This window comes from Prionailurus bengalensis, chromosome C2 (assembly GCF_016509475.1).
Source record: "Prionailurus bengalensis isolate Pbe53 chromosome C2, Fcat_Pben_1.1_paternal_pri, whole genome shotgun sequence".
Classification (NCBI taxonomy): domain Eukaryota; kingdom Metazoa; phylum Chordata; class Mammalia; order Carnivora; family Felidae; genus Prionailurus; species Prionailurus bengalensis.
Genome location: NC_057350.1, coordinates 153,781,070 through 153,805,173, shown reverse-complemented (window position 1 = coordinate 153,805,173; position 24,104 = coordinate 153,781,070). Strand labels below are relative to the sequence as shown.

Here is a 24,104-nt window from a genome sequence, read left to right as displayed (position 1 = left end):
CCTTCCCGCCCAGAGGGACAGACAAGCCTCATAACTCGCAGTGTGAGTGTGGGAGAGGCGGAGAGAGAGAGGTGCTGGGGCTCCAGTGGTCCCACACACGCACGGGTACACACGTGCACACACACACACATGCACCCTCTGTAGGGATCCTTCCGGCATTCAGGGAAAGAGACCACGGGACTCAGTCTTATAATTTTTATAAAAACCCTCAACCTGGGGCTGGCCAGAGGGCGGAGGGCTGCAGTGTTTTTCCTAACGGAATCGAAGAGAGCTCCAGGGACTGGGCCAGCTCCTGGAAGCCCAGAGAGGCAGCAGCTTTGACAGTATGTTAGAGCTGAAGGCAGTGCGGGGCCTCTAGCTCCAAGCGAGAGGCTGGGAGCAGCCACACCAGCCCTGTCCCTACCTGTGGACAGAGGGCCCGGCCGGCTTGGGGCAGCCGCCTCCAGAATCCCCAAACCTAGTCCTGGAGAGACACCTTCACAAAGAGGGTGGCAGAAGGGTGCTGGTCTCCGTTCTTTGACAAGAGGTGGACGTGGCGGTATCCTGGCAGGTGGATGGGCAGGAAAGAGCACACGGAGAGTTCCGGTCACTGGATGAGGATGCTTCAAGGGACAAGGGCCCCAGCGCAAGAGACCGCAGGCCCTGCCTCCCCGACCTCGCTGTCTCCCCCCCTCGACACACACTCACCCTGCTTGAGGCTGCCCAAGGGGATGGTGCTCTGGCCAATGAAGTCGTTCTTAGAGGAGGCGTCATAATCCTCCACCAAGAAGCGCACGAGGGCGAGCTCAGGCACAACCACCTCGAACTCAAACTCTGTGTCCCACCACGGGTTGAAACCTAGGGGTGCAAGCACCGCGTCAGCAGCGTGGACGCCAGCTCCGGCGGGGGGGCCCCGCCCAGGCCCCGCAGGTACCGTTATTGGTGACCACAGCCGTCTGGCGGCTCGCCGTGTCCCGGCCCACGCCGTGGATCTCCACCGTCACCTTGGGGTCCACGATTGAATTCTTATTCTTGTTGACTTTTGGCAGCTGCTGCCCGGAGATGACCTGAGGAAAGGCAGGGGACCAGTGAGGGGTCGGGAATGGTGGTGAGGGAGGAGGGAGGCCCACAGGCTCCTGTCCCTCCCGTGGCCGGCCGTACCCTGACACTGAGCCGCTTCCGGGTCCACCAGGGCCCCTGAGCCAGAGCACGCGAGTTAAAGGTCGAGTTCGGGTCTCGCAGGAAGGCAGGCTTCAGCACGTACCCGCAGGCCCCGTTGTCCTGGAAGCGGCCCTGGTACACATCCATCTCTGGGCCAGGTGTCTGGAAATTGAGGGCCACTGGAGGCGAGACAGAGCAGTCACAGGCTGTGGGCTGGTCTCCGGGGCCCCAGAGCCCGGCCTGCTCAGGGTAGACTGAGGCCTTAGAGGCCCACGGGGAGGCAGAAGCAGGGCCCAGCGCCACTCCCGTGCCTGCTGCCCCCCTGCCACCTTCCCTGACCCACCACACCAGCCTCACGTTTTATTGCTGGTGCCAGGATGCAAAGCCCTAGTGTGCTCACCATGAGGTTTCACACACTGTGACTTGCTGGCGGGGGGATTATTTTCAAACCGAACCCACAACGCACTGTGTCTGGCCCCTGGTCCTCTGGACCGAAACCCTCACCCAGGCCTCCTCCCAGGCCCCGCCGGCCCCCGCCGGCCCATACCGATCTGGCAGCCCCCGTTCCACATCTCCACGGGGCTGTAGTTGGAGGAGTCCGTTCTCCACCCAGCAGGGTAGATCCTGCTCAGGTGAGTCACATTGTGGCGAACAAAGCTGTTTCCTGAGAAGGTGTAGGTGGTCAGAAGTGCACAACCCCCCCGGGGAGCCCAGGCCCCCCCCCACCCCCCCACCAGCTCTATCTGGTGCTGACTCTGCCAGGCCCCGAGCAGGGGGAGCCAGGCCTGACCGGTCCAAACGGTCAGACAGATGGACAGCACCCTGAGGGTGCAGGGCCGGGGCTCACCTGATTCTTGGAGCAGTCGGAGGGCGCGGTTCTCAGAGAAGGACACCATCTCATAGAAAGCCTGCCCTGGGGTGCCGGGGCCGGAGAAGCCCCCAAAGTGGACACTCTTGCAGTAAATGACCATATCGGAGAGCTCCTTCACTAGCCTGAGCTTGTCCTCCTGGGGGCCATGGGGAGGCCCCGGTTAGATTCAGAGGTTGGGGCAGGTGGGCACTGAGAGAGCCAGAAACCCAGACACGGAGACAGAGGGAGACAGACAGAGAGAGGGGGGCAGAGGGTCTGAGTGGCAGCCACAGAGAACTGAGACCAGGCAAACATCCCATGATGGGGGAGGTCCCCGGGGCTGACCCCTCCCCCACAACTCCCCCTCGAACCCTGGGCTTGTGCTGCACTCGGCTCCTCACTGCCTCGTCCTCCATCTCAGCAGCCTCATCCTCATCAGACACGACAGTGGCTTCAGGGCCACCCTCCCCGCCAGGGGGCAGGAGCCCCCCAAGCTTCTTCCCCTTCAGCAAGATCTTCCCCTTCAGTTGCTAAGAGTGGAGAAGCAGCTGGTCAAGACCAAGCCAACGGGCCTCCCGGCCAGTCCCCCCTGCCCTCTCATATGGGTACCCCCGTGCCCACCGCGAACCTCAGGGGAAGGCAGGCTGGTAGTGGCCCCGTCCAGCGGCCGGTCCAAGAGCATGGGGCCCAGGATGGTGCGCAGGTGTCGCGCCATCACACGCTGTTGCTCCAGGCTGCAATGGTTCTCCAGGGACAGGATGACGGGGTAGGGGGACGCCTGGAGGCCCCAGGGCAGGTTAGGAGGGGGGTGCCGCCCTTACTACGGCCCTCCTCACCCGCCAGGAGCGCGCCCACCTTGAAGGCGTAGTCCCTGATAGCCCTGAGCACGTCGCAGAGGAGGATCTTGGAGGTGAACGTGTAGCCGTGGTAGATGATCGGCTCCAGGTTGGGGCCGTCCCAGCAGTCGAGCTCCAGGCAGCGGCAGCCCTTGCACAGCGCCCTGCGGGTAGGCGTGGCGGCTAGGCCCTCCGACCCCGCCCCGGCCCGGGCCCGCCCCGCCCCAAGGCTGCCCCGGCCCCGCCCCGCCCCGCCCCGCCCCGCCCCGCCCCCGGGCCCCACCGGATGTAGGCTTCGGTGCTGCTGGGCCCGGTGAGCTGGTCTTCCAGCAGGTAGGTGTTGTGCGAGGAGGACATCAGGTAGTGGCTGAGCGGCTGGCCCATGTCCTGGTAGACCCGCCGATGCGCCAGGCTGAAGGCGCTGCCGTCGGCGGACAGCAGGTACATGAGGAAGCCGTCCTTGGTCATCTGCCGCTGCGCCTTGGCTGCGAGGGAGGAGGCCGGCACCAGTCAGAGCTCTGGAGGCCAGCCGCCTCCCGGAGGCCTTCCGGAGGAGCCCCCTGCTGTCCCCGCCTCCCTGTCCCGAGCTCGCCCCGGACGTCTCTCGGAAGAGGTAAGTCTGGTAAATCATCAGGCTGTCATTACCCCAGAGCGGGGCTCTGTCTCTCCCTCCACCTCCCACCACCTTCTCGGTCCCCCACACCGAGGCCCCCTCCTCAGTCTGCCTCCTCCTCCTCCTCTGGGCCTCTAGACTGAAGCACAGGGAGGGGCCCAGAATGGGCACAAAGAAGGAAGCAGGAAAAGGGTTTGTTTTTCCAGCCTCCTCTCCTGTTTCCTGGAGGACCCTCAAACCCCTCTGGAGAAGGACCCGAGAGAGGGGTAGTGATGCTGGAGTCCTGTCTCCCATCTGCTTGCCTTCATGGGGCAGGCTGAGGCGCCCCCCTTCCCTCCAGCTCCTGACACTCCCCAGGCGTCTCCCAGCCAGTGTAGACCCAGGGAGTGCAGGCTGAAGGCCCCAGCCAGGCCCTCACCCGTCTCGCTGGGTTCATAGCGCTCAATGAGAGAGAGGGCCAGCGCAGGCCCCGCCGCCTCCTCCCGCTGCTGGTGCTGCAGGAACGTCACTAACTGATCCACCGACAGCGTCTCCCTGGAGCCTGCGGCCTCCGCAAAGGTGCGGTCAATCTCCTCCCGCTGGGTCAGCATCTTGTAGAAGGCCTCAATCTCCTCATCCTCCAGCGAGTCTGTCTGGGAGCGGTCACATTCCTGCAAGGCCACGTGGGCCGGGCTCAGAGCACGCTCCCCACTAGGGTCTAGGGCCCCCTGCCACACAGAAGCAGCCCTCACTCCCTGCCTCACCCTGAAGATCTTCCGGGCATAGCTGTCATCCACCTGGATGTTGAGCTCCTTCAGGAAGTTCTGCAGCTCCTTGAAGCTCATCTTGTTGTCCTTGTTTTTGTCAGCTTTTCGCAAGCAAGAGTGAATCCAGCTGGGCAAGAAGTAAGGAAAGAAAGAACCCAGGAGCCCTGATACCCCCACGGTCCCAGCTAGAGCCATGTTTCAAGCCCAGGGTGAAGTCCTGGGCCCAGGTGGACTGAGACCACCCACAGACAAAGCCCCCTGCAGGTGCAGCTGCACATCAGCATCCCAGGGACAAGATCCGATGGGCTCTTCGGAGAAAATGTTACATCCTATTAAGGGGTCTATTTTCTGTTGGCTGGATTTGAACCTTTTCACATTTCTAAAGACATTTATTTTCTCACTGTGGAAGAGTTCGCTTATAGACAACTTAGAAAATGCAGAAAGTAGGGACGCCTGGGTGGCTCAGTCGGTCAAGTGTCTGACTCTCGATTTCAGCTCAGGTCCTCATCTCACCGACGTGGGATCAAACCCCATATCGGGCTCCACACTGAGCATGGAGCCTGCTTAAGGTTCTCTCTCCCCCTCTCTCTCTCTCTCTCTGCCCCTCTCCCCAGCTAGTACTCTCTCTCTCAAAATAAATAAACTTTTAAAAAAATGCAGAAAGTAAACAAATCCCCCGTAGTTGTATCACCCACAGATAATTACTGTTACCATTTCAAGGTTTGTCCTTCTGGTTTCCAATACATCATTGTTAGCCAACTTGACTAAAGCACGTGAAGCTTACTTTATAGGAAACATCAAAACTTTAAGCCACAGATCAGAAGGTGAGGATATCACAAGCAAAAAACAAAGCCCGGCTCATGCTGTCACGATGGGGGCACTTAGGGCCCCACCTCTCCCTTCTGTCCCCTCTCCCCTCAGACTAGACCTGGAGAAGTCAAGAAAGAGGAACCCCACAGTACATTCCACAGAAATTTGAGAACAAAGACAACAACCATAATTTTTAAAAACCAAAAGCAGGTTTTTAGAAAAAGTCGCAAAGGAAACAACATAATTGATGCCATATAAACTTTACACAATTCTGAGGGTCAAAGAAAGAAAAAATAAAGTCCAGAGAACAGTACAATGACCTTAATAACTAAATGAGAGAAGGACATAAACTGACCTTTTACAGACGTTCTCGGTAATCAAAGAGACTAACAATTTGCAAATGAGCTGCGGTTTCTTAAACTGTAAGATCAGCAATTTCAAAGTATGTTACTTTGAAGGCACGCGGGGGTGAGGTGACACGGACACTCCCATCTTGCACTTGGACAAAGGAAATCAGTTCAACCCTTAGGAACGTGGTGTAGAGATACAGCTAACGTCTACACGTCTACATCATTTGACTCACTAATTCCACTTCTAGGAATCTATTCGTAAGGAAATACTCCTACTAAATACTGAAAGGTTTTATGAACATAGTTCTTTGCCATGTTACTTGTAGTAGTGGAAGACTAAAAATAAATGTTCACCGCTAAAAGAATGGAGCGCTAACTTATAGGGCATCTACTCAATGGAATATTACAGTCGTTACAGCTGTTTATGGGGAAAGAATTATGACGTAATGTTACACGGAAAGTGGATACGAATGTATGATCTCCAGTATTTTTGGCAAATGCATCACGAGGCAAATTGAAATGCAGAGAAAATTGGGGGCAGAAACCAAATCAGCAGTTTCTGAAGGAGATGGGTTTTGGGGGCCTTTAAAATTTCATTCTAAGATAGCCATATTTTATGTATATATTTACATGAGAAAATAATTAGGGCAGAATTCTAGGTAAAAAAAAAAAAAAAAATCACGTTCAGAGTGGTCCAGCCAAGCATGAGGTCCCCATGCCGACTGCTATTCCGTAGGCTGGAATGGGTTTATGACCTTGAGGTCTGGGCAGCAGAATCCTCCAGAGGGCAGAAGCCTGTCCAAGCACAAGCCTGTACTATAGAATTGGACTTTTAAGAAAGCTCAAAATCAGGCAGATATAGCCTTGAGAAAAAAACACTTAAAACTCTCTGAACTGCTGAAAATCAGAGAGTAAGGAAATTTAAATGTGTAACTTACACTCTGAAAACGACAACACCATGTTGAAAGAAACTAAGGAAGACCTAAATAAATGGAAAGATACCCATATTTACAGATCACAACACTTGATTTGTTAAATGGGGAATACTCTCCAGATTGATCTACAGATTCAACACAACCCCTATCAGAATCATGCTGGCCACTTTGCAGAAACTGATCCTAAAATTTATATGGGGCATCAAGGGATCCAGGATAGTCCAACTAATCTCACAAAAAAAAAGAAAAAAAAAAAAGAAAGAAAAAAAAAAAGAACAAATTTGGAAGACTCACAAGTCCTGATTTCAAAACTTAGTACATGAACTAACTTGGATTTTAAATAAATAAATAAATAAATAAATAAATAAATAAAACAAAAAAACTTAGTACAAAGTTATGGTAACTGAAATGTGGTGCATGCATATGTATAGATAAATGGAATAAAACTGAATCATTAAATAAACCCTCATATTTATGGTCAACTGATTTTTGATGAGGCTGTAAATACAGTTCAATGAGGAAAGAACAATCTTTTCAACAAATGGTGCTGGAGCAGCTACCTACACGCAAAGAAATGAAGCTGGACCCCCCCCCCCCCCATCATGCCACAAAAACAAATTCAAAATGAATCAGAGACCTGGGGTGCTTGGCTGTCTCTGTTCATAGAGCACATGACCCTTAGTCTCAGGGTTGTGAGTTCAAGTCCCACACTGGGTGTGGAGCATCCTTAAAATTAAAAAGAAAAAAAAATCAAACACCTAAATGTAATAGCTAAAACTGTAAAACTTTTAGAAGAAAACATAAGAGGGGCGCCTGGGTGGCGCAGTCGGTTAAGCGTCTGACTTCAGCCAGGTCACGATCTCGCGGTCCGTGAGTTCGAGCCCCGCGTCAGGCTCTGGGCTGATGGCTCGGAGCCTGGAGCCTGGTTCCGATTCTGTGTCTCCCTCTCTCTCTGCCCCTCCCCTGTTCATGCTCTGTCTCTCTCTGTCCCAAAAATAAATAAACGTTGAAAAAAAAAGTTTTTAAAAAAAATAAATAAAAATAAATAAAAAAATAAAAAATAAAAAAAAAAAGAAGAAAACATAAGAGTAAATGTTTGTGACTTTGGGTTAAGCAAAGCCTTCTTCGATATAACATCAAAAGTCACATCAACGAAAGCAAAAAGTAGCTGACTTAGGCTTCACCAAAACTAAAAACTTGTGCTTCAAATACCATCGAGAAAAAGAAAAGAATCCCCAAAATAGGAGAAATTATTTGCAAAGCATAACCGAGCTGAGACTTGTGTCTAGAATATATAAGTGACTCTTAGAACTCAATCATAAAAAGACAAAGAGCCCCAGTGAAAAACTGGGCCAGGGATCTGAGTAAACATTTCTCCAGAGAAGATGGCAGAAAAGCACATTAAAAAAAAAACCCAAAAAACCAAACAAAAAAACACTCCACATCATGAATCAAATGCAAATCAAAACCACAATAAGATACCTATCAGAAACCAAACCAAACCAAAACACAAACCCCAGAAAATAGCAAGTGTGTTGAAGACTTGGAGCAAATCGGAATCCTTGTGCACTGTCGGTGGCAAAGCAAAGCAGTACAAACACTGTGGAAGCCAGTATGGTGGTTCCTCAAAAAGCTGAAAGCAGAATTGTCATATGATCTAGCAGCTCTCCCTCTGCGTCTATACCCCCAGAGAACTGAAGGCAGGGTCTAAAGAGGTATGCCCAGAGTAGCATTGCTCACAACAGTGAAAAGGTGGAAGCAACCAGGTGTCCCTCAGTGGATGAATGGATGAACAAAATGTGGCCTGTGCAGACAATGGACTATCATTATTCCACCTCAAAAAGAATGGAAACTGTGACGCACGCTACAACGTAGATAAATCTTAAGGACGTTATGCTAAGTGAAATGAGCCAGTTGTGAAAAGACAAATCCTGTACGATTCTACTTATCTGAGGTTCCTAGGGTCGTCGAATTCATAGAGACAGAAAGGAGAACGGTGGTTGCTGGGGGCTGGGGAGTGGGGATTGGAGGTGGGAGGATGGCAAGTTGTTGAATGCATGTAGAATTTCAGTTTTACAAGACGGAAAAAGCTCTGAATGTTGGTTGCACGACAATGGGAATGTACTCAACACTACTACAGGAGTTGAAGGCGGTGAATTTTATGTTACGTATGTTTTACCACAATTAAATTTTTTTTTTAAAAGATCCATTTAATGGGGTGCCTGGGTGACTCAGTTGGTTAAGCGACCAACTTCAGCTCAGGTCATGATCTTGCAGTTTGTGAGCTTGAGCCCCACGTCAGGCTCTGGGCTGATGGCTCAGAGCCTGGAGCCTGCTTCGGATTCTATCTCCCCCTCTCTCTGCCCCTCCCCTGCTCACGCTCTGTGTCTCTCTGTCTCTCAATAATAAATAAACATTAAAAAATTTTTTTTCGAAGATCCATTTAAAAAAGAGCTTAGGGGCGCCTGGGTGGCGCAGTCGGTTGAGCGTCCGACTTCAGCCAGGTCACGATCTCGCGGGCCGTGGGTTCGAGCCCCGCGTCAGGCTCTGGGCTGATGGCTCGGAGCCTGGAGCCTGTTTCCGATTCTGTGTCTCCCTCTCTCTCTGCCCCTCCCCCGTTCATGCTCTGTCTCTCTCTGTCCCAAAAATAAATAAACGTTGAAAAAAAAAATTAAAAAAAAAAAAAAAAAAAAAGAGCTTAATAGGGGCACCGGGCTGGCTCAGTCAGTAGAGCGTGCGACTCTTGATCTCAGGGTTGTGAGTTTGAGCCCCATGTTGGGTGTAGAGATTACTTAAAAATAAAATCTTTTTTTTTTTAAGAGCTTAACAACACAAAATGGGCAAAGGATCTAACGGATATTTCTTCAAGGAAGATATACAAATGACCAATAAACACATGTAAAGATACCCGACATCATTAGCTATCAAGGAAATGCAAAGCAAAACCACAATGATGCCGCTTTATACCCACAAAGCTGGCTACAGTAAAAAAAGATAGTAACAAGCCTTAGCAAAGATGTGAAAAGTTGGAACCCTCATACACTGCTGGTGAGAATGTAAATTTCCTCATTGGAGAACAGCTCGGCAATTCCTCGAAAGGTTAAACATACGGTTACCATAAGACTTATAAATTGTAGGTATATACCACATGAAACTTCTACACACACGTTCATAGCAGCATTGGTTCATAAAAGCTCCAAAGTGGAAACCCAAATGTCCATCAACTACTGAATGGATAAAGAAACTGGGGAATAACCACGCCATGGAATGTTATTCAGCCATAAGAAGGAATGAAGTCCTGATTCATCCATTCAGCATGGATTCGCCTGAAAAACAGGCTCAGTGAGAGAAGCCAGTCACAAAAGACTGTATCTTGTACTTAGGTGAGATGCCCAGAAAAAGGCAGACGTATAAAGCCAAAATGTAGATTAGTGGTTGTCTAGGGCCTGGGGGGTCATGGGGAGATGGGGAGTGGCTGCTAAGGGGTGTGGGGTTTCTTTTTAAGGTGATGAAATGTTGTAAAATTACTTCCGACTCTGTGAATATACTAAACGGCATTAACTTGTACACTTTAGGCAGGTGAATTACACGGTATGTGAATTATATGCCAATAAAACTGTCATTAAAAGAGGGGGCTGGAGCTGGCTCCTCCCTAACCCTATGTACCAGAAGCCCGATCACTTTGAATCCTAGGCTAGCATGTTGTGCACCCAGACTTGGAAGTGAATTTGTTTTAAGCCCACAGGCTGGCCTGCACACCAGGCCCCGGGAAACTTGGGCCCCACTCCCCCCAGAATGGCACAGGGGGTACCAGGGCCTCCCAAATTCCCAGAGAGAAAAAATGTAGTAACTCCAGGAAACATGCTTAAAACACCCAAGGCACGGCCTCTCGTGGAAGCAGGCTGCTGCCGTTAGCCTCACCTGTGCTGGTTATTGGTGGGGAGAAGAGGGGACATTGGGGGGTGCACAGTGTAGACCAAACAGGGCTCCAGGTACCTTTTCTGCCTCCCTTCAGCTAAGGACTGAAGTGTGTTCCCCCAAATTAATACGGTGAAGCCCTAACCCCCAATATGATGGCATCTGGGGATCCGTCTTGGGGGGGCTTAGATAAGGTCACGAGGTGGAGCCCTCATGGTGGAATTCGTGCCCTTATGAGAGGACACACCAGGGATCGTGTTGACTCTCTCTCTCTCTCTCTCTCTGCCATGTGAGGACACAGTGACAAGGCAGTCACCCACAAGCCAGGAAGAGTGCTGTCATCAGAACCCAACCATGCTGGCAACCAGACCTCGGAGCTCCAGCCTCCAGAACTGTGAGAAAGTGAACTTCTGTTGTTTAAGCCCCCAGGCTATGCTATTTTGGTGCGACGGCCCCATCTGGGTATCTTCCGTTCCCATGTTGACCTGGGGATGGCCAAAGCCAGTATCCACAGGCTGGGCCAGGACCCACTGCCACCAAAAGGATACTGCTGCAGCTTCTGCCGCTGGTCCATGGAGCCCGAGTGGTGGATGATCTTGCGCAGACCCTGCACCCAGTGCCGGGCGTCAGCTGGCGATGGGGCGATGAGGTCTAGTGTATTGCGCTGGTCCTTGAAGACGATGGAGAAGCAGCGGTCCTCGGGCACGTCGCGGGCATACTTCTCCAGGCCCTCCGTGCGGTGCCCCATCCGCACCTCCTGAATGTCCTCAATGGAGACTGCAAAAAGGGGACAGGTGGCAGAGAGAGCTGCGAGGCCAGTCCCTGCCCCCGATGGGCCCAAGGCACAGCATAGGGGCCGTTAGAGCCGGGGCTGGAGCTCTACGATCCAGAGACAAGGAGAGGGACAGGACAGACGAGGTGGCACAGAAGGGAGGAAGGAGGCCAGAGACTGAGGTGTTGGAAGAACGTGAGACACAACTGTGGTGCGCAGCAGAAACGCACAGGGAGGGACAGAGGGAGAGGCCGACCTCGGAGAGGGGCACCTGGGACCCCAGCCCTGCTCTCGCTGGACTGGGAGGGTGTAGGACCCCTGGGAGAGTACTGGGGCCGGACAGGGCTTTTAGAGATGGGGGAGACCACTCTGGAGCTTGGAGCCTGCGACAGACAGGAGGCCACAAACCCTTCTCACCGCCCTTGACTTTGTACCGTCTTCCCCTCAGACAGCCATGAGAGCCTCCAGGCCCCTCTCCTGACCATCCAGGAGACAGAAGCCATCATGGCCCTGGGGTGTGGGTGCAGAGGGAGAAGTGCTTGCGTTGGAGCCTAGACAGGGCCTTGCCCTGCATGTGTCTGTGTGTGTCCTGACCTCAGAGAACCCCTTGGCAAGGAGGGTGCAGGAAGGCCGTGGCCCTCTAGGACCCCAAGGGGTGCCCCTTAGGAGTCTGAGGGAGTACACCATTCTGTCCTCAGAAGCTGGGGGGAAAGGCCTCCCGTCACATTCAAGCCTTCCAAGCTTCAGGGAGCAGCAAGCCCCTGCCTCCCTACTACCCCCAGTGTGTCCGCCCTGGCCTGGCCGTGAGCCAGTCCCACCAGCTGGGCTCACGCTAAGCTGTCCAGCATCAAGGTTCAGGCTCTGCCCCTGCCCCACCCGCGTCCTGAGCCATCCACATCCGTCTGTCTCGGGTCCTAGACCAGCTCTGGCTACAAGCTCACCTCTCCTCCCGGTGCCTGCCTGCACCCTGAGTGCCCAGACGCCTCCCAGCCACCTACCTACAAGCCCTAGGTGTATGACATGTGCCCCCGCCTGGGCAGCAGGCTCTGATGGCCAGACACGTGAGCCCTAGGCCATCTGGGGTGCTGGGGGTACCTGTGCTTAATCCCTCTGCCCACGGCCTCCTGTGCCGGCGAGGGTCACCCCAGCGGCAGGCAGCTGACCCAGGCTGGGGTGACAACAGGAAACCTGAGCTGTGGAGCTGGGCCAGCACCCCCACCCGCACCAGAGAGAGATTCCAGATGCCTCCGCTGCTGATAATGCCTTGTCTGCCTCTGGGAGCCAGAGTGGGGGGAGTGTGGTAGTGGAAGGGTCAGGGGAAACTTAGCAGGAAGCAGAGGCAGAGAGAACTGGGGGCACTGCTCCCCTCCTCCCTCACCTGGCCTCAGCTTCCCCGAGGACAGAGCGCATTTGGGGCCAACAGTCTCGCTGCTCACCCAGAGAAGGGAAGCAGCCAACACGAGTGCTCAGCCCGAGAGCTGTCTCAGTGTCTCTGTCACGGAAGAGAGCCTCTTCTAGCCATGTTCCTCACCTGAGCACACCTGGTGCCTGACCCCCCACCTGTCACCCCTGCAGCCCCCTCTGCCCAGGCCCCGCACTTGTGCCCCTTCCTCGTCCTCCCCTCTGCATCTTTGCTCACGCTGGTCTCCGGCCTGGGACGCCCCTCCTGCCCTCGTGTTCACAGCTGTCCCAGGATGAGGGGCTCGTCTCCGCAGCCCAGGTCCCCTCCCCTGTCTCCGCCCCCCCGCCCACCGCCACCAAGTGCTGGGCACACGAGTGTACTGGCTGCTGTGCGGGCTCTCGGGAATCCCCAGGGCTCAGAGAACAAGATGCCCCATTCCCACCATGCCGCGCCCCCCCCCCCCCCCCCAGCATCTAACAGGAAGCCCCATATCAGGGCAGAGGCCTATGAAGGAGACTGGCTGGTGCCATGGACAGGAAAGGTCTGGGCCGCTTCCATGCTGTGCAGCTGATGTGCACTCGGGTGGTTTTTTGAGAGACTTCAGGCTCCATCCGTTCCAAGCCGACCCTGCCCTGCTCAGAAACCCGGGGCCCATAGCCCCAAGGCCCTAGCCCAGCTCCCCATCCGACCCTGCTCCTGCCCCGCCTCACCTCCGGCCCTGCTACAGGCCACAGGGGCAGCAGGCCATACTTTCTTAGCTTACTACCTCAGTTTCCCGAGGCCGGCAAACCCTCCCTGGGCACCCTCAGCGGGCAGGCCCTCCGCTTCCTGCTGTCCCCCCTCCCACCCCGGGCCTGTCGCCTGTGTCTGATCTCACTCCCAGCCGACTGACCCTGTCTCCGTGTGCCCCCTCCCCCACCCTGCCACTGCCACAGCCAAAGGCAGGGATCTGGGTTGTGTGGAATCCAACGGCAGTGATGTTCCTGCGCGGTCCAACACAACAGTCACCCGCCGCATGTGGCTATTTAGATATAAATTAGTTAAAATTCAGTAGAATTAAGAATTCAGTTCCTTAGTCACCCCAGCCACGTTGCCAGTGCTTGATGGCCATAGGTAGCCGGTGGACCTCTACTGGACAGCACAGATCTAGAACATTCCTGTTACCAAAGACAGTTTTTTTGGGGTAGCACTGATCTAAAAATTTCCCACCACGTAAAGATGCGGAGGGGAACGCTCGTGTTGCAGAGCCTTCAGGGCATTCTGTGTTAAGAGGTAGCTGTCTCTGTGAGGGCTTGCTGGAGGCGCTCTCCGTTTACAGGCCTGAGGCTTGGGTTCCTGGGCCTTTTCAGAAGCTGCCAGAAAACCCTCAGGCCCAACACCCTCAAGGGAACTGCCCAGCGAAGGGCTCTCTCTGCTCCACCCCACCTCTTCGCTATGGCCCCAGTCCCCGGGGAGGAACCGCCTCCCGCAGCCCCACCTCATATCCTGGCCACTGACGCCAGGAAGGGCCTTATCTGCCCCCGGACTTTGGGCCTGGCTTGTGGCCTCATTACACCTGGAGTCAAACTCCACCCAACTTCCCTCCCTCCCACATCTGTCTCAGTGGATACCCTGTGAGTTCAGACAACACTTCCAGCAACCTCCCTACTTCTGAGCCGGACCTTCCCATCTGTGGTCGTGTTTATACACCCCTACCCCCCCAAAGGCCTCGCCATCTGTGGTCCTCCGTGACCACCCTCTCTGGCCCAGACTAGGCCTCAGTTTCCCTATCGGTGATTTAACAAACTCTTCTCCGCCACCCTTGCCAACTTTCAGTCTCCCCACATCCGGTCCTGGTTGTGTGACCGACCCGGGCCCCACCAGGCCAGGCCTCGGCTTCCCTATTTGGGGTCCCGGTCCAGGATTGACCGTCCCCCACTCCCTGCCCCAACCAGCATCAGTTTCCCCACGCAAGCACAGGCTCCCCACTCTGCTCCCACCCTGGGATACTCACACAGCTGGGACTCTGGGGTCCGCATGACCTTGCGGGACTCCTGCCAGATGGTCTTGCAGTCTTCCTGCAACTTGTAGAAACGCTCCCTCCGCCATGAGTTGGACTTCACCTTCAGGAGCTGGCTGCCCTTCAGCAGCACCTGTAGGTCCTCATCATCCTGTAGGCCTAGGGGACAGAGCTGGTGAGATGCCATTGCCTCCAGTGTCCCTGCTGCCACCGGACCCATGCTAGCTACTCCCACCTCTGGACCCTTTCGGAGCCCACTTCTCACCAGCCTCCTCCTCAGCTCTTGGTTCCCTTCTCCCACCTTCACCCAAGCTCCAGCCTGATCCTGGAGCCCTGCCTCCTCCAGGAAGTCATCTCTGACTGCCAGCTGAGGCCATGTAAACCTCAGGACACCCGCCCACTGAACGCCACACTTTATACACCGTGACCTGCCACCCACAGCTGAATGGACAAAGGGAAAGCAGCTGATTCAAGAACATCTGGTTCCTGAGGTTTTTTAGGTGTCCTGGGACACCTAGAAAATGGCCTTAAGACAAAGTATGCCCCTCCTGGTGATACTTAGGGATCAGACTGATCTGAAGGAAGCTGGGACCAAAATATCAGGCAGGGCAGGAAAGAAAAGGTCTTGAGGTCAGAGCAGTTGTAGTTCTTGGTGTCAACATTATGGTTGCAGTAGGGGCCTTGTGCCCGTCCCTGCCTCCCTCACCCCTGCTGCCCCCACCGTAACTTGCACCTGCTCGAGTAGGTCTCTGATCCTTGCCCCCAGGGAGACCAATGAGTCCACTGGGGCCTATGTTTGGCCTGCTGGGATGCCCCTGTCTCTCCCTGCCCGCTTCATCTCTGAGTGTCCTGGGTCGGGGAACCTCAGCGTATCATATAGCCCTGAGGCACAGCACAGCCTTCTCAGCAGCTGAGGCAAGACCTGGTCCAGGGCGCCAAGTGAGGACCAGAACCCTGGCTGCACGGCCCCTCCTGCCCAGCTGTCTTCAGACACACAGGCTGGCTTGCGTGGCGGGGGCTCCCAAAGATATAATGCCCTTTGTCCTACCAGCTCCAAGCAGGAGTCACCAAAGGGGCACGAGGCCTGGCTCCCCGGGAGCCCTCATCCCCAAGCAGACCCCGTATCAACTGTGATCGGGGAGAGACCACTCCCCACCTTCATGACCCATCAACGTGATACAGACATAAATGCGTCTAGATCTGTATCTGTCACCCAAGCCAGAGGCAGTCCAGCAGCCAGCTCTGTTCAGAGGCAATCGGCCATCTCCCCTCACTCTGTCCCCCAAACTGAAACTGGGTGGCCCTTCAGCAGTCCTTATCCTTCTGCTCCAGCAGAGTGGTGACATCAGGGACCACGTGGGTCCAGTCTGAGGGGCCTGTGACTAGGCCTATAAGCTTTGCTTTTCTGAGCCCAGATCCGCAGCGCCTGATAGGCTCTCCAGCTTCATCCACGCTCCCACTCCCCCCACCCCGACCAGCCTTCCCCACACCCCCACAATTCCTACAGAACCTTCTGGACCACTTCCCCAGGCCTCAGCCACCCTTACCCTCCCTATCCCTCCCCGATCTCCTGCCTCCACTGGGAACAGTACCCAGTGCTGAAAACCACCCCCCCCCACCCCACCCCATGGCTTTAGGCAGCTCCCCTCTGTCTCTGGGCTTCTGTTCCCCCATCAGCACTGGGTCAGAACAGCATAGGAAGAGGCGTCCATGGGCCTCCTCAGAGGTGTCTGTCTGATGTGCCTTCTCCCTCCTTTGTCCCAAGTCTCCCCACACTTCTGGGAGACCCCGCTGGGAGACCCTTGGTGTGAGCGGTCCTACTGCGGCCCCTGGGGAGGGTCAGTGCAGCAAAAGGGGGCTCCTGCAGGGAGTCCTAAACTGTCGGCTGTGTCTGTGGCATTGAAACAAGAGGAAGGGGGAAGGGAGTTCCCGGATGCCCGAAGGGAGTCCCCCAGCCTCTGCTGGGGCATCCATTCCGCTGTCCTCTCTGAGGCTGAGGTACGACTGCCAGGGGCCTCTCCGGACCCTCTGCCTGGCCCCCGCGCCCAAGCCGGGCACTCATCAGGGCCAGCCGCTGCCAGCACCACAGATGGTAATGGGGGGACGGGGTCGGACAGTCGAAGGTGAGCCCCACCCCCCGGCCCTGGAAAACACCGTGAGGAGATGACATGTTCATCCTGTCCTGGAGCCGGGCCGTGGCCCCGTCTGCGGTCAGGCAGAGATAAGTCCCCCGGCTGCCGACGTGGCTTCCGGAACACGGACCTCAGCCCCAAGGTGGGCCTTGATAATCGCCGCTGCCTCCTGGGCCATTAGCAAACCTGGGCAGGCACCCCTACCTCTGAGCCTCACCTGCGGCCCTTTTGTCTCTGAGGCCTCCGGGCTGCCCGCCCCACCACTTTTCCTCCCTGAGCACCCGGAAAGTCTAGGGACACCCCGCGCCCAGCCCCACCTGCTCATCTGTGGTACTTTCTCCTCCTGAGAAGGGGCCTCTGAGCTCAGGGGCCCCTGGGCTGATCTGCAGCCTGCCCCGGCTGGCTACACGCAGCGAGGTGGCCTCTGTGAGTACGGAGGGTGCTGCGGGTGCCAAGAGGCTAAGGGGGGTGCCAGGAATCGTGCCCCCGTGCACCTAGGGTGATGCATAATGGAGACAAATCGGGTCTGGGACCCACGGCAACGCACAGCTACACAATCACACACTGCCGTCCTCAACATCGCCAGAACATCGTCATAACAACGATAATAATAGCAGCCACCATAACATTAATGGTCAGGATTTGACTGAGATACTGATCTTAGCACGTGTATTTAATCTCCCCAACAACCCTATGAAGAAGGCACTATCATTACTCCCATTTTACAGATGAGGAAACTGAGGCTCAAGGAAGTTACACGGTGGAGTCAGGACTCAGAAGCCTGCCCAAGGGTTAGTGCTAAGAAACACTGCCTTATGTAGTCACTACTCAGGCACAATGAGTAATGTTACAAAGAGCACTGTCAGAAAATCCACGTAACACATATTGTAACACAGAAAAACAGAATCGGTCACCTGGGACACGCGCAGTCACACGGCATCACACTGGATCAGACGCTGTCACACTGGTGCCACGGTGTCACACACATGTTACATCTCATCGCTGCTGCACAGTGGCCCCACGTGCCGCACGAGGGACAGAATCACCACTAGGTCACACACTGGGTCACCCAATGTCACATTTGTCACTCACATTTGCACAGCATCACACTGGATCACGTAGTCTCAAACAATCATCTCACTGGGTTACAGAGTCATTACCCTGGGCCACATACCTAGTAATGCCTCATAGATCTGTAAACAGGAGGGGCTAGGGGTGGCAAGGAGGGCACTTTGGAGGGGCTCAGGTAGATCAGAAGAGGTAACCAGTCCCCCCATACTCACTTCACACGCCATCCCTGCAAACACAGCCCCACCGTGGCTCTCACTCACAGAAGCACTGAACATGTCCAATCAAAGGATCGAAGGCAGGAATCCCGAGCTCAGGGACATACGGTCTACCTCCATCGTGTCCCAGCTGCCTTCCCAGCGGAGCTAGGTGCCCTCCTGGTCCCTTACCCAGCCTCTGCCCATTGAGCGCTGCCACCTTCAGGCTCTGCTCCTGCAGGTAGAGCTCTCTGGAGCGGGTCCGGCTGCGGATTCCTAGGCATTGCATGACGCTCCCCGGTGCCTCTGCCGCCACCGAGCCTGGCCCGGGACAGCAAAGCCTCTAGAAAGCCCTGGCCGTGGGGGCGGAAGCACCGCCCCGAGGGGAGCAGGGGAGGAGTCCGGGCGTGGGGGGCGGGGCCAGAATCCAGAAGGAGGGGCTAACCTGGAAGGGCGGAGCCTCGGCCCTAGAGGCGGGGCGTGAGAGAAATCTGGGCTGAAAGGGGCGGAGGCAGACCCTAAGAGACGTGGCCAGTCCCGGGGGGGCGGGACCTTCGCCCCCGGAGGGGCGGGCCCCAGGCGGGGAGAGGAGGAGCCAGAGAGGCGGGAGTGGGACAAATCCGTAACCCAGGAAGCAGATCTGTGGCGAAAGCCACAGCCCAGAAAGCTGATAGGGGGCGGAGCCACAGCCCCAGAGGCTGGGGTCGGGGGGCGAAGGAAAGGAACCAGGTCTGGGAAGCAACTTGGAGGCAGAGCCTCACTCAAGGGGCGGAGCCGAGGTCCAGAGGGCAGACCTGGGGAGGGTAAACCGCCCTAAAAACGCGGGGTTCGCGCAGGGAAGGGAGGAATTTCGGCTTTGGAGGAGGTGTCCACCGGGGAAACACCTGCTGGGGGCCGGGCGAAGGACCAGAAGCTGGAGCGAGATTGAGCAGAGGAGGGGAGACTGTGAGTCTCGGAAGACGGGATGGGGCGGGTTAAGGAGGAGCCCGGGCTGGAGCCTGGGGCAGACCACCAAGCCTGCCAAGTATTTTACCTCAATTACTCAACGAATTCATTGTAATTCAGCCGGCTGTTGCCTCGCTCGTGAACCTCAGGCGGGCCTGTTTTCTTTTCTCGGTTTCTCCACCAGAGTGGGGTCATCTCCACGGTTGCGAATGCGAATGGAATTCTTGAAAAAAGGCTGATCTTAAAAATGAGCCCATTCACGCAGGCTTGCTTTGATTAACAGACGAGAACTACCGCAACTTTATACAAAACTGGGCCGCCAGTGTGCTCGGGAACAGTGGGACCTTTCATGGAAGTTACAACTTCTCTTTCATGCATCCAGCCCCTACTGTGTGCCAAGGTCAGAACACCACCCAGAGGCCTGACTCACCCTTCTTTTACTCTCCGCCTCTGAATAGTTCCTCCATTCGCCTCACTGCAGCTCCAGTCACCAGGGCGGGCAGTGAGTCACCCTCAAAGCCAGCCATTAGCACAGCCAAGCAAAGCAATACTAACAATAAACTGAAGCGCACAGTGATTTGCCTAAGGTCACGTCACGGAGAGTAAGTGCATCGTGAGAACGTGTGTTGGTGTAGATGAGCTGAAATACCGGCACAGGCAAGTTGTTCTTTATTTGGAGGGGAGCGGGCAGAGGGCAAGGTAAGCCTGTTTTAGAGAAACCACACGAGGGTTCTCATTCAGAGGACCAAGGACCACCCCCCACCCCAAGGGCCTATGGATAGAATCACACTTCAGTGTAACTTGCTTCCTTCGAATGCTCATGTGTTTTCTTTTATGCACTTAAACACGTGACCCTGAGGAGGCGTCCACAGGCTTCATCTGACCGCCAAAGTGACCTATGGCACAAAATGTTAGGATCAGCGTGGATCGCTGTGCCTGTGGGGTATGGGCCTGGAACTCCGGAGACAGGCAGCTTTGAAACATAACTGAGGCGAACAGGGGGCTGGCCACCCCCACCTGCTATGATGGCTCTGGAACCGTTATCTCTTGAGGGCACCGGCTTTTTTGCCCACCTGGAGCTCCTATGCCCATAAGTGCCTGGTCCTTACGCCATCCCCTGCAAATGGATGTTGTATACCAGGGGTGAAAAGAAAGGGCCCAGAGACAGCCTGCCTTCCACTTTCACAAATGCCAGTTGTAGAGTGGGGCAGGGTGGATTTGGTGCAGGAAAAGTTGGTAAAGGTGGATGCGTTCCGTGAGGGGAGGGCCTGGGAGGTAGTATCCTTTCGGGCACATTTGGGGAGCTGCTGGAGAGGCCGCGACTGGCTAGGATGCAGGCCTGGCTAGAATGGAGACAGCAGGGGTAGTGGAGGAGGGGAAGGAGGCCAGGGGACTGGAGCATCAGTCGGAGGGCTCCAGAGGCACCAGAAAGAGCCCCTTGGTTCTCGAGTCCTGTTCTGGTCACACTTTTCCTAGCAAGGGACTATCTTACGGTGCCCCCTCATCTCCCAAAGAACGCACAGGGCATGATCGCTTGGGGGTGAACCTCCTGCAGAAACGTAGCCCCTGCTGAGTACCAGGCACTGCTTCCATTGCCTTATACATATTACCGCGTTCAGTCCTTACAGCAAGCCTGTGAGGTAGGTAGCATTCTTATCCCCTACTTTGCTGAGGAAACTGAGGCACAAAGAAATCAAGGGATCTGTCTGAGATGAAAAAGTCAAGGCTTGAACTCATATAGCCTGCCTCCAGAATGCAGGCCTATAGACTACACTTCATCCGCATGCATCTGGGGTGAGGACGTAAGGGACATCTCCTATCTAGGTAGGCTGTGTGGCGCCCTCCCCCCACCCCCCCACCCCCGACCCCGGGCCAATGGAGGGGGCCTTTCTGCAGCAGACTGCCAACTGCCCAAACCAGATGGTGTGGTCCTACAGCACATGTCCAGTGCTGGGGGGCACAAAATATGAAAGGGATGCAGCGTGGACAATCTGGAACAGCACAGGTCACAGTGACCGCCCCTTCCCACCATCAATTCTCCTTGACAGCTTCTTGCTTCCTGATTTGGTTTGTCGCGGGGGGGACAAAGGTAATTAAGGGACGCAATTCTGAGTGATGTGCTAGAAGCAGGAGGGCCTGCAGAGAAACGATTTAGGATTGTAGTGTTCATGATGGCCCCACAGGAAGGGCTGGACAGAGTGAGGCATTTGGGAGGCAGGTCTCAAACCGAAGGGGCCAGTGCGGCCAAACCCACGCCCCAGTCCCTCCACGTAGCTTCCTCTCCGGGGAAGACACCAGGGAAGAGATATTGCACAAAGGCACAGATGCCCGAGAATGGAGCCCATTCCAACATGAGCTGGGCCAGAGGCGACCAGAGGGCTCGCAGGAGGAGGAGACCTGAGGGTGAGACAGGCATGGAAGACGTGGCAGTCTGCAGGGTAGAGGGCACTAACCAAGGGATGAGAGAGAAAGCAGAGGTCTCTACTCTGGTGCTCTGAACCATCCAGCCTCCCTTTCTGCCGGTCTGGCAGAAGCACTAAGAACACGTCTGGTCTGAGGAGAGAAGAGGGAGCACTGGAAAGGGGGCAGGAACCCCATGACCCAGCTGGACGAGATTGCCTGGCGGAGCCCGGGCTACTGGTGTGAGGGAAACAGCTCTGGGCACTGAGCAAAGGTCTCTTTGGGCCATGGAGACCATGTGCAGGCCAACTGGGAAACACAAGATAGACTGGGGGCTGGCTGAAAAGAACATCTCCTATCCCCCTGAAATCCAGGGGTCTCTAGTGGTCAGCTGGAGGGCTCTGCCTTTCTCCTTCCCATCTATTATCTCCCTGTATGGTTTAGATGGTTGAGTGGTGGGCACTGAAGCCTCCAACCCCAGGGACGCCAGAGAACGCGGAGTTATGGTTAAGCAGTGATGGGCGTGAAGGGCAGGGTTTGCTGAATTGGCAGATGATCTCAGGAGCCAGGAGGACAAGATACCCTTAAGAGTGGGTGAGTCCCCAGCGCGGAGCAAAGAACGCCAGACCAGGTGGAGGGTCCTGCCGTGCCAGAAGACCGCCAAGGCCCTGCAGCGGGGGAGCCCACCGCTGCCTTTTCTCCGGGAGGGACAGCAATATGGCCAGGAGCCGGCCCAGACTGTTTCCCCGGCGGGTCGGAGGGCCAGAACTCGGCTGGACAAAGGGTGAAGCGGCGGGCAGCGCGCGGGGAGACTTGGCCCGGCCCCGCCAGGAGGGTGCGCGGTTGCGAGGGTCGCGCTGCTCCTTCCGGCTGGTGCATCGCTGACCAGGATTTCTGCGCGGGGCAGTTACGGCCGCCCAGCCCGCACTTGCACCCCTCCTCCTCTCCTTCCCTCCCCCTCCTCCCCGCGCCACACCCGCTCGGCCAGACGCGGTCCAGGCACGCCGGGGATTTGGGGAGCCTCTCGGGCAGCCGGGACGGGGCGGGGAAAACTTGGTTATTCGTGGATGCTGGTTCCGTCCCTCCTCGGCCCCTCCGTGCGCAGCCGACCAGAGAGCCCAGCCTTCCGAGACCAGAGAAAGGCAGAATCTTTCAGGCAGAGTCGGGGGTAGCCTTCAGGGAAGTCTTCAGAGTCACGACCCTCCCCCCCCCACCTCCGGCCAGATCTGCGGGACAAGCCTGGAGACGCCCAAGGTCTTGCGGGGCAGTCCCACCCCGAGAGTCCTGGGCCGAGATTTCCCCAATGCAACAAAAGGGCCGAGAGGCGGGCCCGGGGCGGGGCGGAGGGCAGCCGGAGGAGCCTCGGGCCCCCCGCCCAGGGCCGGGAACGGCTTTCCGCGGGGGTCGGCCCGCTCGGGGTCTGCCCGCACGCCAGCCAGGAACTCACCGTGCAGGGTCAGGAAGTCCCGGCCCGAGTCCATGCCCGACGGGCGGCGCAGCGGGAGGGGGCGCCGCGCGACACACGTGCGCGGCGACTGCGCCGATGGCCTCGGGTCCGAGCCGAGTAAGGTGGAGGGACCCGAAGGGACTGCGGTGGGAGGAGACCGGAGGTGGGCCCGGGACACCGCCCCGCCCCCTGGACCCGCCAACCCGCGTCTCTCCCCGCCCCCTCCAGGGCATCGGGGAGGGCCGAGGTGGGGGCCGAGCAGCCCCCCCCCCCAACCCTGGCCCAGGCTAGTGGGCGCGTCCCGGCCAGAAATAGCCAGATTCCTCCCGCTTCCTCCGCCGCCGCCACCCACAGGCCGCGGGCCCTGTCATTACCGCGGGCGGCCCGGCCCCACGCCCTACTTGTAGGCGCCTCGCCAGGGTTGGGGTGATGCTCGAAAGAATCGCGTCATTCTGGGGAAAGGACCGCGTAGCCTCCGACGCCCAGCCGGGCTGCTGCGAAGGGGAGCCTGGGCGGCCGGGCGGCCAGCAGAGGTTCCCCACAGCTGTACTTTCCCTTCTGCAAAATGGGTGCATCGGCACGGGTTAGGAGGTCCTCGGAGAGGTATGCCTGAACCTCGTCCGAAGGAGGGTACCCTCTTCTCTCGATGGGAAGTTTCTAACCCCAAGAGTGCCTTTGGTGAGGGCTGGGACTCAGGCAGGGGAAGTTTACAGCAATTGGATGCAGGGAGCTCACCTTTGAGCCTCTCACACCCCAACCCCCTGGCGCTCTGTGCAGTAGAGTGGAGGGACGGGACCTAGGGTGGGGTTACATCTCCAGGGTCCTTTCTTTGGGTAGCTTCCCAAGGGGCTGTCTGAACAAGAGGCCCTTATGGTCCCTTGTATCCCCTCAAGTCTTGCAACCCAGACACCCTCTTTATAGGGTACTCAGATACCGGCCCCCCCCCCCCCTGCAGAAAGTCCAGGAATCCTGCTGCCTATCACCCTTTGGGAGAGACTCCAGAAGGCCTCCCAGGATGAAGCGTGCCGGGCCCACCAGTGAATCATCCAGGCTTCCTGGGCTGGTAAAGCCGATGTGAGAGTCTGGCAGAAGCCCGTTGGACCCCTCTTGGAGGAGGACGAGGCCTGGCTCACCTCAATCCTTCCTCTTCCCAGCCAACCGGGCCTAGGTGGCCTTGAATACCTCAGGGAGGGGTGTAAGCCAGAGGGCAGATCTTCCTGTTCTGATGGCTGAGACTGGGTCGGAACTTCCAGACTTTGGAGAGCCCCCTCCCCGCCTGGGCCTCCTGCACATAGAGAAGGTCTAGTCCTTTATCTGGCACTGAGTTCAGTGGTTCTGTCCTTCAGTAGGAGCGCTGCCCGCCCCTGCCCCTGGCAGGCCTGTCAGAGCCCTCCTTGGTTTCCCTTCCAGTCTGGGATGAGCAAGTCCACACCGGCAGGCCTCACTTTGGAGCCCCCGCCTGGGGGCAGGGTGGATGAGGGGGGTCCTTTCTCTGCCCTCACATCTGTCTCTCCCTCTCAATTCTAGGCTAGAACGCACGTCCC

General features: G+C 56.4%; 1 protein-coding gene across 3 annotated transcripts; it reads right to left on the bottom strand.

Moving 5' to 3' along the window:
* Nucleotides 1-181: 181 nt before the first annotated feature.
* Nucleotides 182-22,858, bottom strand: PLCD1 (phospholipase C delta 1). Of its 3 annotated transcripts, none has more exons than XM_043595750.1 (15): nucleotides 22,561-22,858; nucleotides 14,366-14,530; nucleotides 10,747-10,975; nucleotides 4,183-4,312; nucleotides 3,858-4,089; nucleotides 3,110-3,311; nucleotides 2,846-2,990; nucleotides 2,619-2,768; nucleotides 2,362-2,520; nucleotides 1,988-2,147; nucleotides 1,688-1,804; nucleotides 1,141-1,319; nucleotides 914-1,046; nucleotides 688-837; nucleotides 182-543 (listed from the first exon to the last, which is right to left on the bottom strand). In XM_043595750.1, exons 1-15 carry the CDS (start codon nucleotides 22,592-22,594, stop codon nucleotides 458-460), a joined length of 2,271 nt encoding a protein of 756 aa, XP_043451685.1. In that variant the 5' UTR covers nucleotides 22,595-22,858; the 3' UTR covers nucleotides 182-457. The 3 variants fall into 3 exon arrangements, with proteins under 3 accessions (XP_043451685.1, XP_043451684.1, XP_043451686.1); XM_043595749.1 differs by lacking the exon at nucleotides 22,561-22,858 and adding an exon at nucleotides 17,961-20,544; XM_043595751.1 differs by lacking the exons at nucleotides 14,366-14,530; nucleotides 22,561-22,858 and adding an exon at nucleotides 12,349-12,480.
* Nucleotides 22,859-24,104: the final 1,246 nt, after the last annotated feature.

Coding starts and splice junctions, on each gene's coding strand:
- PLCD1 (XM_043595749.1), bottom strand. CDS start 18,057: ATGCAATGCCTAGGAATCCGCAGCCGGACCCGCTCCAGAGAGCTCTAC. Junction 10,976..14,365: donor GACCCCAGAGTCCCAGCTGT/GTGAGTATCCCA, acceptor CCCTTTTTGCAG/TCTCCATTGAGGACATTCAG. Junction 1,805..1,987: donor CCGACTGCTCCAAGAATCAG/GTGAGCCCCGGC, acceptor ACACCTTCTCAG/GAAACAGCTTTGTTCGCCAC.